This window comes from Pimephales promelas, chromosome 11 (assembly GCF_988280905.1).
Source record: "Pimephales promelas chromosome 11, fPimPro1.hap1.1, whole genome shotgun sequence".
In the NCBI taxonomy this organism is placed as follows: domain Eukaryota; kingdom Metazoa; phylum Chordata; class Actinopteri; order Cypriniformes; family Leuciscidae; genus Pimephales; species Pimephales promelas.
This window is the reverse complement of record NC_142779.1, coordinates 3105406-3122597: the sequence shown is the minus strand read 5'-3', so window position 1 is coordinate 3122597 and position 17192 is coordinate 3105406. Positions and strand designations below refer to the sequence as shown.

General features: G+C 37.7%; 2 protein-coding genes and 1 long non-coding RNA gene across 3 annotated transcripts in view; 1 reads left to right on the top strand and 2 right to left on the bottom strand.

Moving 5' to 3' along the window:
- fbln7 (fibulin 7) overlaps window positions 1-13311 on the bottom strand; it is a 24628-nt gene extending 11317 nt beyond the window's left edge. Inside the window, exons 1-3 of the mRNA XM_039672281.2 lie at window positions 12861-13311; window positions 11482-11644; window positions 8437-8613 (exon numbers count right to left, since the gene is read on the bottom strand). Of these exons, the coding sequence (XP_039528215.1) occupies window positions 8437-8613; window positions 11482-11644; window positions 12861-12932 (412 nt within the window). The 5' untranslated portion in view covers window positions 12933-13311. The remainder of the gene's footprint in view (window positions 1-8436; window positions 8614-11481; window positions 11645-12860) is intronic.
- The window catches only part of LOC148977114 (uncharacterized), an 18614-nt gene extending 4869 nt beyond the window's left edge, over window positions 1-13745 (top strand). The window contains exon 3 of the long non-coding RNA XR_016145468.1: window positions 13646-13745. This is a non-coding gene — a long non-coding RNA (uncharacterized LOC148977114). The remainder of the gene's footprint in view (window positions 1-13645) is intronic.
- Window positions 13411-17192, bottom strand: LOC120479610 (uncharacterized). Its single transcript, XM_039672284.2, is given in 5 exon segments — window positions 13411-13734; window positions 13832-14113; window positions 14196-14332; window positions 14334-14466; window positions 16995-17192. Coding segments are annotated over 5 exon segments (759 nt in total). The 5' UTR covers window positions 17077-17192; the 3' UTR covers window positions 13411-13609.

The following is a 17192-nucleotide window of genomic DNA, read 5'->3' as shown; positions in this document are numbered from 1 at the left end:
TGTCTGTACAGAGCTGAGGATTATGTGTCCATGCCCATGGAAAACACCTGAATTGTTGAAGGAATTAAACAAGCCCACATTCTTCCCTATTTCCTGTACAGAATGGCACAGTAAAATGAAACCGATCTCCTGGAATGTTAACAACGGAGTGGAGAAACGGAGGTCCACCTAACCCGGTGTTTCTCAACCCTGTCCTGTAGGACCCGGCCCCACTTTTTGAAAGTCTCCTCTTTCTGACACCCATTTCAGGTCCTAATGAGCTGATGAGTGTTTGATTGGGGAGACAGAGAAAATGTGCAGCGTTTGGGGTTGAGCAGCACTGATCCAACCCGTGGTTCTCTCACATGCCCGCCGTCACATCCACAGTGTTGGTTTGCGTCCCCAATCGTAAACGTTTGAGAGGTCGGTTAGGTTTACAACAGCTTCTGTGCCACACAACATCTGTCCACAGCAGCTGCGGGCTGCAAACTTCACGTGCTCTCGATGGGGATTTACTGCCGATGCTGTAAATATCATTGATGGGCAGTGAGAGCATGCTTGTACAGAAGCATTAACACATGTTCCTCACAGATGAGGAGATAGAGCTCTCTTAGCTACACATGTTAGGGCAGAGATCCCTGAAGAGCGGATGAAATGATCCTTGAAACCACTTTCTTTTGACTTGATTTGTGGTTATTTCTATAATAAAAGAGTGTAACTGCTGTGGTCTAGTATCTGGTTTAGATGATTCCAAAAATAGGCCAAAGGACATGTTTGCATCATTGTGCAATAGTCAAAAACAACATATAAAAAGAAAAGGTCTGCTCAATTTCAGATCAATGCATTATGATGATGAAGGTTTCGGGTTTGATGCAAGAGTTTGTGGCATGATTTCTTTTCTTACAGTGGAAATAAACACAGATTGCACCATAAAAGCAGATATGTGAGACAGTGTTATTAGTGTGTAGTATTTATACACTAATATAATATTTTAAATTCTTCTTTTTTTTTACAGTATATGCCTTTGTCATTTTTATTTTTTGTTTCAAATTATAGCTTTAATCAATTTTTTATTTAAGTTTTAATCATTTTAGGACTGATTAAAACTATAACTGTTCCAAGGCAACATTTCTAAGTTTTTCATCTAATATTTATATTTATTTTGGCTTTATTTTAATTAACAAAAATGTTTTTAATAATTAAATATATATTAAATAAAAATTATATTAAAAAATATTTTTTTAAAAATTAAAATGTATATATATATAATATATATATATATATATATATATATATATATATGGGATTTCACAGTAGAGTAATGAAAATTAGGGTGTTTTGCTGAATTGTTACAAAAAATAATGTCACAAGTTTACATTTTTAAAAAGTAATTATTGTTTAAATTGATGAAAATGGAGCCTATTTTAGGACCATTAAGATGTTTTGTTAACAATAACCCTAATGTGAAGAGTGCATTTTTGTTAAAGCCAACATTATTCCCATATATATCCCTTTAAAATGAAACACAAATTCTCATTTCCATCGGGATTCGGGACACTTTCCTTTTCTGTCTGTGTGTTTGTCATTTTTATTATTTTTCTATGTAAAAAAGTCTTTTAGTGGCTTAAACATGAGGGATGAGTCAAAATGACTTTATGAGGTAATCTCAACATAATGCCATTCGCTGCGAGTTTAACTTGTTTTGCACCAGAAAAATATCTCTACTGGGTAAAAAATAAATTAATACAGTTGTCCAGTTAAAGAAATGTCCAGTTAGACATCAGACACGAGGACATTTAAGTAAAAAAGAAGCGACTGAGAAAGTTTTGCCAAAGGAATTTTTCTTCGACAACAGCGCTCACGATCCCTCTCCTGTTTATTTTCTTTCCCAGGAGGCTTAAGCACGAGATTTTGCCGATGTAAAAGGTTCACTTCAGTCGCCAAACTATTTCAAAACTCCTTATGAACATATTTCTGTTTTTTCATCCACTCTGAGAGGTGCTTTCGGAAGCAAAACTCTCAAAATAGACTCACTTACTCCCACCTGCAGAAACATAGACATTACAGTGTCTGTGCTGCCTTTCAAACCCAAACGCTCTCCTCAAACACACACCCCTTTCAAACACACTGCGGCACGCACGCCCCGTCCCACTGTACCACGAGGAATGTCCCGAATGCTGCCAGCAGCGATATTAAAGGAAGTCATCAATAGCATGCTTAGCATAGTTGCGTGCTATCGGAGCATGGGCCGCTTAATGAGATGTGTGCATGAGCTTAACCTCTGCCCACTGAGACCATACACACTAAACACATCGAATACCAGTCTGAATCATATAAACATTTTCTCATTTTAGAGAAGTGGAAGCATGGGAATGATTTAGTGAGCAAAACATGAAAACTCTTCAGGCCGTTGCACACAGAGTCCGAAAATTCCGTATTAGTCGACCGGAAAGGGAGGGACTTGGGCTCTCTATAGAGAGCCTAGGTCCCTCCCCTTCCGGTCGACCACCATGGGATCGGTAAAAAATTTAATGGAAAAAAATATTTCGGAAAAATATTGAATGGTAGTCAATGGCGAGAGACAACAAATATTTTGATCTCGTTTGAATTGTGCCCTGAATTACACATATGATGTTCGTCAATTTAAAAGATACATTTTAAAGTAAAGAAAGTCGCAGTTTGATGTAAAACCGTTGAGGTATGAGACTGTAAAAATACGTAATTACAAAGACTACAAATCCCAAAGGCGCACATTTTCTCCCAATGAATGAAGCTAACTTTACTGAGGCTAATGTCTGTCATTGTTTCTAAAGTCTTACGTTATAATCGTAACGTTACGCCGTCATGCCTGAGTGTTTTGTACCAGACTGTACACACACGAGCAGCGGATCTCGTTTCGCTTCCCGGGAGATGTAGTTCACAGAGCGATTTTCACATAAAACTAAATGTTACTCTTCTGTTGTATGACAAACGGTGACATTTTTGACTTTCAGAATTATCTTTTAAATCGACAAACATCATATGTGTAATTGAGGGCACAGTTCAGACGGAATAAAAAGATAAGTTGTCTCTCGCCATTGACTACCATTCATATTTTTTCCGAAATAATGTCCCATGAGCCGGAAGCGGAGAGGCCGGACTTAGGCTCTCTATACCCCACAGAATACTGACCTCAACCCAGGCCTTGCTCTGATTGGCTGTAGCTCATGACATCACGAGAGGTTGAGTCGTGCGACGGCTCTGGTTATCTAGCATGCTAGATATTTTTCTGTCCTTGGCGAGCGTCTTTGATGCGTTGTTGGCTCCTTCATACTAACAGATTGGCCCCGCGATTTGCACGCGATTTGTCGGCCGAACTCAACGATTTGCAAATCTGGCTTAAATCGGGCTTAAAATCATGTAGTGTGAACTAGGCTTTAGTTTGTTTATTCAGTCAAATGTTCTCCTTTATCTTAGTTTCCCGCCAATCATTCGTTTAATTGTCACCGCTGCTAATTTTCTGTTAATTTAAAGGAGTAGTTCACTTTTCAAAAAACTTTTGCTGATAATTCACTCACCCCCATGTCATCCAAGATGTCCATGTCTTTCTTTCTTCAGTCGAAAAGAAATTAAGGTTTTGCACGTTCGTGACTCTACTGTTCGAACTCGTTCATCAAAATGAACAAATCTTTTTTCAACGAGTCAATTCGTTCGTTTCGTTCTTTGAATGAACCAAATGACTCAGAAAAAGATTTGTTCATTTTGATGAACGAGTTCGAACGGGAGAGTCACACAGAACAGAGCAAGGCGAGCATTTGAGCTTATAAAACTTAAACTTTGTTATTTATTTATATTTATTATTTATTGTTTCGCTTGATAAGACCCTTATTCATCGTCTGGAATCGTTAAAAGCCCTTTGAACAGTTTGCAGTTTGTACAGAAAGTGTCTTTTGGACCTTGAACCGTTTGGACCCCATTGAAGTCCATTATATGGAGAAAAATCCTGGAATGTTTTCATCAAAAACCTTAATTTCTTTTCGACTGAAGAAAGAAAGACATGGACATCTTGGATGACATGGGGGTGAGTAACTTATCAGCAAATGTTTTTTGAAAAGTGAACAACTTCTTTGTTTGTATCCCTCATTGTCTGGGATTGTTTATGCGTAGCACACTATTTCATGTTGTTTTTCCTTAAGCTGTTATTCTGCCTTTGACCAGGGATTGTAACACAAATGTTTTTAAGATTACGGGAAACACAAGTTCAGTAAAGTGTGTCCAGACTTTTGTGTGCTAGCTGAAACTTGACCTATGAATCTGGCTCTTTTTACAGTAGAGTTGAAGGCGTTGAGACGCACCATGGGCAGGAATGCAAGTACAGGTGTTTTTCTGCGTCTCGGGACACTTAATGCTTCTTTAACGAGCGCTTCATTCAGTGCAGCTCAGAGGCGAAGAATGCCTCTCTGTCTTCACACACTCCTTATCTCAGTGCCTGTGTGTGTGTGGTGTTCACAGTCAGTTTCTTTCACAAGCACAGGTATTCAGGCACTATCTCAGTAGTGTCACTCTCAATGGGATTTCAGATTACCCAGCTCACAATATAATGTGTGTCTTAGTCCAGGAATTCTGCTCAAAAACACAGATATAGTTACATAGCAGAGAATGTGTGATGATGATGATACATGCTGCTTTGCTTCATCTGATTTTTGAGTTTCTAATCTACTTTAAAACATAGGCTAATCAGTTAAACATTTGCTGTTGCAGGGGTCTTCAACGTGTTTCAGGTCAATGTCTCTGGGTAGTTTAAATTATTAATTTGTAAACATATTTTTTATCTCTCTATATATATATGGTGTAATGGTATACAGAAGTCACGGTTCAGTACGTACTTTAGTTTTGGGGTCACGGTTCGATACGAGATCGGTACATTTACATGCCTGATTGCTTAAAGGTGCTATATGTATTTTTTAGCGGCCTCTATCGGTGATGTTTCAGATTGCAACCAATTTTTACAAGAGCGCTCATGTACATGGCCTTTACACACTTTACACACCGGAGAAAGCGTCACACAACATGCTGGAAACTCATTTAAACTCCCACTGCAACGTTACAATAATAGTCTACTGTTATCAGCTTGACTGAACTAACACTCCATGCTCGTACCATGATAACGTTACATTTGTGCTGTTAAAAGGTTAATTAGTTAACATTAGTTAACTAAATTAGTTAGCATGAACAAATAATGAACAGAACTTATACAGCATTTATTAATCTTTGTAAACGTTAATTTCAATATTTACTAATACTTTATTAAAACTTGTTAACATTAGTTGATGCGCTGTGAACTAACTTGTACAAACAACGAACAGCTTTATTAACATCAACGAACATTAACAAATACTTTAACAAATGTATTGCTCATGGTTAGTTCATGTTAGTTAATAGATTAACTAATATTAACTAATGAACCTTATTGTAAAGTGTTACCGATATTTCACTAAATATTTGTGTATCTTTCACAATCAGCAATGTCAACATCGGTGAATGTATAATATGTAGGGGTGTAACAATATATCATGCCACAATATATCGCAATACAAAAATACTACAATACGTATCGTGGATAGTCCCCCCAAAATAAAAATTACTATGTGAAAAAAAATTCAAGTTTTAGAGTTTTAGTGTAAGTATACATTAAACTACTATATTATAATGTTGCATATAATGTATAATAATGCAATGGGGGAATATTTGTGGGTCCTGATAATGCCAAATGTCTGATGTTACAAGTAAAAAGTGACATTATTTTAAATATATCTAGTCACTGAAAGAGTGGAAGCATATTAATCTAAGATAATTCTGTATTTTCAGCTTCAGAATCATAAATATTGTTATTCTGGTGTGACCGCTGTCTGGGTTACAAGCACCAAGTCCAAACCTATTCATTTAAACCCACAATGTAATATCAAATTTAGCATTTAGCATTTTTTTTGTTAACCTTTTACCATATGTCTTGGAGTATCGCAATAATATCGTATCGTGAGTTCAGTATCATAATATGTATCGAATCGTGACATGAGGGTATCGTTACATCCCTAATAATATGATAACGGAAACGGTTAGTGAACTAGACTGAACAATTTCAGTGTGACAGTAAGATCGTAGGAAGTAACATTATGTACTGAACGTGTCTGGAAATGTGTATTATAAACAATATGATAGTAGTGGATGAGTGACGTTAGACACAGTAGATCTGGTACAGAAAATAAAAGTTACATCTTAAAGCACTGACTTTTTGTTGTCCTAGAACAGTGATCATTTCATGTCTCATATATGTTGTAGTTTACCTTGCTATATCAATACAGTTTACTATTATTTCAGCATATCTGAAAACTTGTAATTTATCACAATAAAAATAGCGGAGGTCTCTCCATAATTCAAACGCTCTGCCGATGTTGATCCGTGTTTTGGTCTGGAGTCGATCCAATTCACGTTTGGCGTGACGAGCTTCAGCAGATAAAGTTTTGTTTTGTGTTTTATATTTATGTGGAGTTTGTGTTGGAGTGTGTGTGTTATGCTGGAGGCAGGAGTGTTTTGGTGTTATCAGACTCATGTCGTCAGCTGCAGTGCCGTCTCATAGGCCTCGTTTACACTGCATGGTTCAAGTGACCCAAATCCGATTTTTTTCCTCTCATGTGGCACAGATCGGATATGACCGGTGAACGTGTAATGGCTCTTTCAGACTGCACGATTTTCAAAGTAGTCAGGTCGCTGCTCTTTTCACACTGCATGACTATCTTGGCCAGCATTCAGTCGCTGCTGTGTTCACACTGGACGATGGATCGGCGACAGAAGGTTTCACACTGCATGACTTTAGAAAAATCGCCGACAGACTCTGTCTAGCACGCTGCGCGCAAACTACGTTTCACAACAAACACACGTGAGATGTGAAAAGGAAACAACGCGACACCACACGTGCAAGACCGGAGTTCTCACGTGAGACTTTTTTTTTCGACCCGGTTGTGGTACAGCTGGTGAAACAGACACGAGTGCTCCTGCCAAATTTCTACTAATTTTTCTTCCATTTATTGTGTCCAAATAGACCGAGAAGAAGCTTTTTTTGTTGAAACAATGCCATATCATGTTGATATGTGATCTATAACTCCTCCCCAAACTCCCTGCTGCTCTGTATCTTGCTCTCTCACTGGCTGCCGGTGATCGCCGATGTAGTTTTCAGTCAAAACACTTTTCACACAGCAGGATTTTGAATCGCCGACAGGTCCAGATATTTAGCATGCCAAATATCTCACGGGCGTCGGCGACTCGTCGGTGATTCTCTCAGTTCGCGTCTTTGTTCATTCACACTGCGTGATTGTCACTCGCGTGAACGAGTGCCGATTTGCCTGTGATTTCGGGCATTTGTCGGCGATTTCTCAAAACCTGTCGGCGAGCCAAAATCGTGGCTAAAATCATGCAGTCTGAACTCGGCATAAGCAGAAAAAAAAAGCATGGATTCCGATTTTCTCAGATCGGATTCAGGCCTCATTCATATGTGGTAATAAATCGGATATGAATCAGATATGTGCATTTGCGTGTGCCATGTAAGCAGACAAATCGGATATTCCCCGGTAAAGAGAGTCGTACGTCATTAAAAAGTGCGCGATTACAGGCGCGATGGAAGAAAGGATACACACAGTGGAGCAATGCGGAGGTTTCATGTCTTTTGAGTGTTTGGGGCGAAGAGTGCAGGCAAAAATACAGGGTTGTTACAGAAATAAATCCGTTTTTGAAGACATTTCACGAGATATGAGGCATCGTTTTAAGGAGGCCTCTCCTCTTTTTTCTCCGCTGTACGAGACCAATGTTTTAATGACTTACTGAAATATTGTGGAAAGAAAACACAGGATAATTTTATTCGCATCTGCATCCATTGAATTTTGTGCTGTTTTGCTTAATTTCCCGGGTCAGAACGTCTGCATTTGGTAGTTTCAGCAGTGTATAGTGTAAATGCAAAAATTGGACATGGGTCACTTTTAAAAGATGATGTAGGCAGATCGTCAAAAAAATCAGATATTGTCAGAAAATCGGATTTGGGCATCAAGACCTGCAGTGTAAATGCAGCCTTAGACTATATATAAATGAGAGCGAGCGCGCATGCACGTCACATCCGATGGATTTCGCAGAAAATCCGACTGGGAGACTTCACATAGAAATAGGAATACGGGCCTTCAGAGGTAATAGCAAAACCCGGCAAGTGGATCATTGTAATGTGTGATTACAACCCCTTCACACACAGGCAATAAAAAAATGATTCATTTTAGAAAGAAAAGTTACATATAGCACCTTTAAAGCAAAAAAATTAAGGACTTGATTGACCTCGTCTAAACATTTCTGATTAGATAAAAAGCACAGGACAGTCTGTTTTGCCCTGATGTTCACTTGTGTTGAGGGTCCAGGATTAGCAGTGTATTTCTGACGCACCTTTACAGACGACACCGGCTCCACTCCATGTACCGTTCTCCTGGCACACGCGTGTCCCCGATCCCATCAAGCGATAACCCTGAGAACACGTGAAATGAACCTCGTGACCCACCAGGTGCTTCGAGCCAAACTTTCTGCCGTGGGCCGGAGCCACCAGAGCTGGGCATGAGAACTGGGCTAGAGATGAAAAGACAGGAGAAAGAGACATAAAGAGAGGAGGAATGTCAGAGAAGGGAAAGGTTACACGAGGGATGAAAGTCACGCATGCTGAAATGTTGAGATATTTTGCCTGAAGGCAGGCACATCTAACTGAATGTGGGAACCGTCATGGGAAAAGATTCATGGGAAATGCCTCATTTCATACAGACAGCTTACGAATACATGAACAATACCACATGGACCATGCAGAAAAACAAGAGCTGGTTCTTGTCGTTTGTTTAAGCCTATTAGAAGTGAACATGAAATCAAAGTTGACTTAAAGGAGTAGTTCACTTTTAAAAAAAAAACTTTTGCTGATAATTTACTCACCCCCATGTCGTCCAAGATGTCCATGTCTTTCTTTCTTCAGTCGAAAAGAAATTAAGGTTTTTGATGAAAACATTCCAGGATTTTCTCCATATAATGGACTTCAATGGGGTCCAAACGGTTCAAGGTCCAAATGAGAGTTTCAGTGCAGCTTTAAACGACACCAGACGATAAATAAGAGTCTTATCTAGGACCCTTCGAGTCATTACTCGAAAAAAGATTCGTTCATTTTGATGAACGAGTTTGAACAAGAGAGTCACGAACGCTCATCACAGAACAGAGCAAGGCGAGCATTTGTGCTTATAAAACTTAAACTTTTTTATATATTTTTGAAATTACCGATGGTTTTGCTAGATAAGACCCTTATTCATCGTCTGGTGTTGTTTAAAGCTCTTTAAAGCTGCACTGAAACTCTCATTTAGACCTTGAACCATTTGGACCCCATTGAAGTCCATTATATGGAGAAAATCCTGGAATGTTTTCATCAAAAACCTTAATTTCTTTTCGACTGAAGAAAGAAAGACATAAATTATGAGTAAATTATCAGCAAAAGTTTTTTTTTTAAAGTGAACTACTCCTTTAAAAAATGTCGGCCTTATTGTGCACAATTCATGCACAAAAAACAACAACAATAGTTTGCTTTTGTACATAAAAATGCTATAATTTGCTTCTGAACTTGCAACTTTAAATCATTAAAGCCAATGATATTATGGTTAACTAATAGTAAACTAATATACTAGTAAACTAATATAACTAATAGTAAACTAATATGAAGAAAATAAAATAACACTGATCTCAAACCTGCTCTACAATATATTTAATTTAATACTTTGTTTCATTTCAAAACATGCCACAACATGAAAATAAAAAATATTGTTGGTTTTAAACTTTTTAAAAATCCACATTAAAACCATTGTCCATTCCTGTAAATTTAGTTACTTGTGTAATATGTGAGACGAAACAACTAAAGCATGTTGGATTATTGATTTTTATTTTTTTTAAATGTTGGGAGTAAAAAAAAATCCAAGCAACAGTAAGCATCTTTTTAAAAGGGATTGTTTTTGTCAAGTCCGACAAATGCATAATCCTGTCAAATCAGCGCATAAATGTAAAAGATGATCAGTAGTTTGTCACAGAATCTACATCATTCTGTCCTGTCAAGCACCGGCTGCTACAAACGCCAAAGTAATTCTTGATCATGCCTGTCGCCAACCCCGGTTCATGAAATGTGCATCAGCGTCAGCCAAATGACACAGTCTCACATCCGACCCATTCACATTATCCGTAGAGTAATCCAGACCTGAAGAACCAGCCAGACCACTCATTTGAAGGAAGGAAGTCATTTCATGCTTATAAAATACTCATAGATTTCGAGAGGATTTGCTGGAATTGTGTAGCCTTTCAACTCGTTTATTAGGATTAATAAATCCTCTTTGCCAGAATTACTGTCCAAAAACATGTTTTTTTATTGGCTGAATAGTTTTATCGCCAACTAACACACGCTCTTTCGTTCAAAACACACATTTGCATGGGGAAATGTTTGACTAAAGACCCTTCTGTGTAACTCGTTCATTTTCCTGATTAGAAGAACTGATTTAAACACAAGGATTTAGCCAGAAAACATATTTAAAGGGATAGTTGACCCAAAAGGGGAAATTCTGTCATTAATTACTCGCCCTCATGTCGTTCCAAACCCGTAACAGATTTCTATCTTTCCATTCAAAGCTATGCAACTACCACTTTGACGCATCAAAAAGTTCATAAAGAGATTGGAAAACGAATCCATAAAGAATTTACAGTAGCCGTTTAGTCCAAATTTTCTGAAGGGACACGATCGCTTCATATGATGAAAAGATTTAAAGGAATATTTCACTTTTGCTGATAATCTACTCACCCCCATGTCATCCAAGATGTCCATGTCTTTCTTTCTTCAGTCGAAAAGAAATTAAGATTTTTTCCAGGATTTTCTCCATATAATGGACTTCAATGGGGTCCAAACGGTTCAAGGTCCAAATGAGAGTTTCAGTGCAGCTTCAAAGGGCTTTAAACGACACCAGACGATGAATAAGGGTCTTATCTAGGATCCTTCGAGTCAAAGATTTGTTCATTTTGATGAACGAGTTTGAACAGAAGAATCACGAATGCTCATCACAGAACAGAGCAAGGCAAGCATTTGTGCTCATAAAACTTAAACATTTTTATTTATTTTTGAAATTACTGATCGTTTCGCTAGATAAGACCCTTATTCATCGTCTGGTGTCGTTTAAAGCCTCACTTGAAACTCTCACTTGGACCTTGAACCGTTTGGACCCCATTGAAGTCCATTATATGGAGAAAATCCTGGAATGTTTTTAATCAAAAACCTTAATTTCTTTACGACAGAAGAAAGAAAGACGTGGATATCTTGGATGACATGGGGGTGAGTGAATTATAAGCAAAAGTGTGCCTTTGTACCCTACATGTAAAAGTAATTAATCCACAGAGATGATGAGATATGTGGACATGCCATGTGTTACTTACATGAGGACTGGTCTGCTTGTGGGAACTTGGACACTGAGTTTTGAAGGTTGGTGAGCTTGGATTTCATAATCCGAAGCCCTTCGGTGAATCGGATCTCCTGTCCTTTAAGAAACTTCTCCATTTGACGCAGGATGCCCATCACTCGGTGCTTATCCATGCAACCCTGAGGCACAAAAGTGCACGAGTTAAGAAACCATCCGAGCACCTGGTTACAATTTGATGGCAAGCAGTTATCCCGAAATTACAGAACACAAGCTCATACGGAGGAGATATTGGACATCTAAAACGATCGCAAGGAACATTCCCACTAAACGTTAGTTTGTATGGAAATGAAAAATGGCACACATGAATTATCAAGGCCAGATGTTGTGGGTGTGATGTCATGGGGACTCCTGTGGGGCATGACATGAAAGCTCAGGCCGCATCGGTGTGCCACCGACACACAACCAAGTCCCCTTAGAAACACAAATATTACTCCAGCAACGATTTATCGAAGCGATGTTGTCCCAGATGCATTTGGACCGTGTGTTCGGTCAGTGGGCAACCTCTAAGGTCCTCTCCAGGAACCACATGTAAGCGTCTAATACTCTTTTTCTCTTCGGCGGCTTGATGGCAGCTGCACAAAAAGCTGTTAGGCAGATGTCTCTGCGACCTCTGTCCAAAAGGCTGGTCTCCTGACTGTTATTCATGGCAGTTAAATACAGACTCGTTAGAGGAGAGAGGAAATGTATTGCCCTTAAATTTCACTAAGCATTTGCCATGGTAAACAAAGACTGTGCTAATCTGGATCAAACGCAAAAATGCATCTGACATATTTAATGGTACAACTGTCTCCTGTACTGGTTTCAAAAACTTTTATGGGCACATCTAAAATGTCTGAATGTCATTGCACTAGATTAGAGAAATTTATTTGCTATATTGTTTGTTATATTTTTGCGAACTAACGTTATACCTGTGGTAATGACTTCATAGATCCACTAAAAAAATAATTTCAAGACACTGAGCAAAAAATGATAAAGGAAAGCAAAGTTACAGAATTTGAGCACAGATGATACTAAATATTTAGTTTTTATTTTTAAGTGCGATTTAAGTGTCCAAATGCTTTGATAACTAACATAAATGACATAAATAAACATAAATAAATGTAGGGGTGAATTCAGGTTGATTGGGACACTTTACCAGTCATCTCATTGGCATATTCACCCTATACATACAGTAGCCTACTGTATATGCCTTGTCAAATGTTTTTAATTGAGATTACCAACATTTTTGCAACATTACATACATTATATTAGGCTTTATTTATAAAAAATAATATTAATTAATTGTGTTATAGAAATATGAATCAAAATATTAATTGAATATACGAGTATACTTACTTGCGTTGCATCATTACAGTTGCACAGCGATAAGAGGTTTAGCAGGAGAAAAACTGTGTATGATAAATTCATCCTCTTGTATCCGAGTCTATCTATGTAAAACCGCAGAATTGTCGACTTGTGTCGGTTGTTTTTAATCCTCAAGAGTCTTTACGGTTCCTGCGCAGTCTCAGTCTGATAGTCATTGAAACAAGCCTGAGAGGAAATATTTGATAAACGGTTGCAGAAGTTAGTAAAGATGCTCCTGTTCTCCTCATGAAGACTCCACTGAGCGCCTGAGGAGTCGTGATGTCTGATTCGCGAATCGATTCTTTTAAATGATTCGTTTGAACCGATGCGCTAAACGTGGATTCCTCTGTGAGCGCAACATTCATCTATGCGTCAAAATGTCACTATGTTAACTATAACAGTAATACTGTGCAGATACAGACATAAAACATATGTGAGGCCATTTGTCTCTTAAATCTTCTACATTTTTAAAGGTAGAGAAGTTGAATGTATGACATGTCAGATTTTTTGGGTTTTGCTGCCACCGGATGTTCAGAGTGGGTCTTGCACAGCAAATATTGAATTTTTTATTTTTTTTATTTTTTTCATTTTATAATGACCAAAGGATATGCAAACACCGATTTACAGAATAAAGATTAAAATTAAACATGAAGTAGGCCTAAAAAATAATTTAAAGATCCTCGAATAGATTACCTAAATCAATGAGTTAATAAGATTAACATGCAGTTTTTCAAAAAACATCATAATTGAGAATTCCATTTTCTTCTTAAAATCAGGACAGATGTCATGATGCCCAACAGGACCCCGAGAGGTAGTGAACAAGCCCAGTAGAGATGTGGTGTGTGTGCAGCTGAAAACTCGGGCCCTTGAGGAAAAGAGAGGAAGGTGTGTATTATGAAGGTAATGTATTACTTTTTTAAATGCAATTTGTATTTCATCATAAAAAAAGTGAATAAACTCACTCCACGCTTTGATTGTGGGTTCAGCCATACTACTGTGTCTCACTTCACATGTGTACTCGTCTCCAGTCCGCGGGGTGATAGTCATGTACTTGTACACTCTGAAGGTCCAGTCTTTGCTATACATTAAGTCAGAGGTCTCTACCTTCACAATTGACTTATGGCCATTTTGAAAAAAGTTTATTTCAATGTCCCCAGGGTAAAATCCTGTGGCATAGCAGTAAAGGACATTTGCTTTTCCTTCTTCCTCAGGAAACTCAGTATACACATTGACTGAAGGGCGTACTGTGGACAAACAATATCATTAGTGATTAACTTATTGCAAAACAGAAGCAAATTACTTATAAGTGGTGATCATTAAATTCACCCAAAAGTGGCTTTGATGAGTTTGTTTCCTCTTTGAGTTTTTCCAGGTATTCAGCTTGTCGATAGAATCCCTTTGTCACCTCGCCCAGGCAAAAAATGCTGTCCCGCTTCTCTAAAACAGAAAATCCGGCGCTGGCACCGCAGGGCAAACGTTTTATTCTCTTGGTCAAAGTATGCAAATATGCTGTCATTCACCAAAACAACAACTGCCTGATCCATGGACCCGTTTCCCATCATGCGAGTATAGGCCAGGACATTTACTGCATGGTAGTCTAAAAAAAAAGAGAGAGAGAGAGAGAGAGTACTTATAGGAATTGATGCGGTTTTTTTTTATTTATAAATATGCATTTCTGTTAGGACCACTATCGTCAAAGATGATTGACAGAAAGCATACAGTTTAGTGGTACACTGTAAAAAAAAATGTGTTCAATTTACGGTAAAATACCGGCAGCTGTGGTTGCCAGAACTTTACAGTATAAAATACGGTAGCAAGTTTTTACGGTATCAAGGTTTTACAGACTTAACTTAAATTTACAGAAATAAACCGTATTTCATTATCTGATATACTGTTAAATTATCAACCAATTGAAGTATTAATGTTTATTTTAAACCATTGTAATACACTGACAACCATCAATCACAGCAGTGATGAGACGAATAATATATGGAAGCTCACAATGCAACTCTTCCACAAGAGTCTTAATATTAATATATAGAAGCTGCACAGTGTCATTCATTCAAACATTAAACACCATCATGGTAACACACATGAAATTTTAAAAAGGCAATAAACATTAATTTAACAACATTAAATGTCACATAAAACCCTAATGTACATAACTGATTAGAAAAAGACTAAGCAAACTATGAAGAAACAAGTTATTTCAACAAAAATATACATCAAATGCGAAGCGTCACGCAGGGAATTGTGGGAATGTCAATTTGCGGGTTTTCACTGTAAATAATACAATGAGTTGTTCATTTTCACTTTAAAAACTGTAAATTTAACGGTATTTTACAGTAAAATTACATGAAATTTACCATTAGAACATCACAGTTATTTACCGTATATAGTAAGGAAAGGTTCTGTTAACCAATTAAAAGTTTTACACTGTAGCAATTTTACAGTCTTTTACCGTTTTTACCGATCATTTTTTACAGTGTATGGTTCTGTTCTGGCCAAGAGCAGGGAGCGCAAACAAAACAGAACCAGCATGTATTGCAGATATCATTCCCAATGACAATAATTTAATGCGGTAACAACATAAATCAAGTAAAAAGAAAGTCTGATTCGAAGAGAAAGGCAAATTCCTGACAGGACGAGAGGATGAGGAGCTGGGAGGTCTTGATGTCTGAAAGAGCAGGAGGACACCAGGTTGATTCAATCTTGGGAAAATCTTATTAAATCCAAAATTATATTTAGCATCCCATTTCCAACCATATAAACATTCACCATCGCCATCATTTAACGGACGTAGGCTGTGCGTTTAAACCTCACTCCCTTGGCCCCAAGAGCACCTGTCTTTAGCATGCTTGTTAGTCCAGTTCGAGTCGAGTACCTGTTACAGATAGTGGAATTTCAGTCAAATACAGGCTGTTTTCGCTGTGTAGGTTATAATTAGAGCCAGACCGATATATCGGCAGGCCGATATTAGGCATTTTCCAAACTATCGGTATCGGCAGTTATAATGGCCGATAAATGAATATTTGAAAAATAAAATAAAAACGGACGAAACACGCTTGAACCATGTCATGAGTGTTGGAGTTGTATAGTTTGTCCACCAGAGGGCACTCTACACCGTTCCTGTTGGGAACACTCGTTGAGTTGGTCACGAGACATACATTGCTTGAATAACAATTAAAAGAACATTCCCATCAGTTCTCTTAACTCAAATAAGCATGACAAAATTCGTGACTATCATGTCCAGTTTTGCTGCTGTTAAATAAGCCGAGAGTGAAGCGGAATTAGCTAGTAATAGTTACGTTACGTTATTACAGTGTAGTTGTCCTTTTAACTTTTAACAATGTGACTGAAGTATTTCTTTAATAGCGCGTGACAGTTATAGCAATGAGACGTATCATCTCTCCTTGGCCTGTTATATTGAAAATGTATGTTTTACAATTTGCAGTATGACGTTATCCACCGATAAATTATGACTCATCATAGACTAGCTAACCACAAAGCTAGCTAATGCCACTATCATCAGTCTGTTCTGTTGTGACAATAAAAGAAACAAGTTTCTTTATAAAATGCTTTATCATATTATTTTAGTTAAAACTCATAAATAACTACAAATAACTAATGTTAGGGAAATCTGTTAATGTTTTGTTGCGCGTTTCGGAATAAAAAAATAAATAAAACAAATATCGGCCGATATATCGGATTTTAAAACCAACAAATATTTGTATCGGTATCGGCCTTCAAAATCCTTTATCGGTCGCGCTCTAGTTATAATACAAACAATACGCTTCAAATGATTTTTCATGTGTGTAAATGCACTATACTGTTAGTGTTGCATCCTAGGACGTTTTAATATTTTTTGTTTGTGTCATGTATGCAAGGAGTGGTAGTGGACTTTGTCTCTATCTCTCTTTCAGGATCCCATCGACAAGACAAGGTGACGTAACGGTTGTGGAAAAAAACAAATAAAGAATAGCAGTCAGAGCAACTATCGGCAACTGTAACCGGACCAACAAACACTTTTTTAGAAACGTATTAAACTTAGCCTATATAGGTACATATAAAGATTGTCTATAGTCTGACAGTAAAAATGAAAAGAAACCGTTATGAATCACTTACCTGTCCACATTGTGATGATCTGTGGATACAGTAGAAGAGTTAACACAGATGATCGGACAGTTAATATTTCCATGTTTGCCATTTTAAGACTCGTATTTAAAGATCTAAACTTCTTTGCTGTTGTTCTGTTGACTATAAATAGTGGTCCTATGCTTCATCACATGGTTTCCCCCAACTACTGTAGTGTACACACTTTCA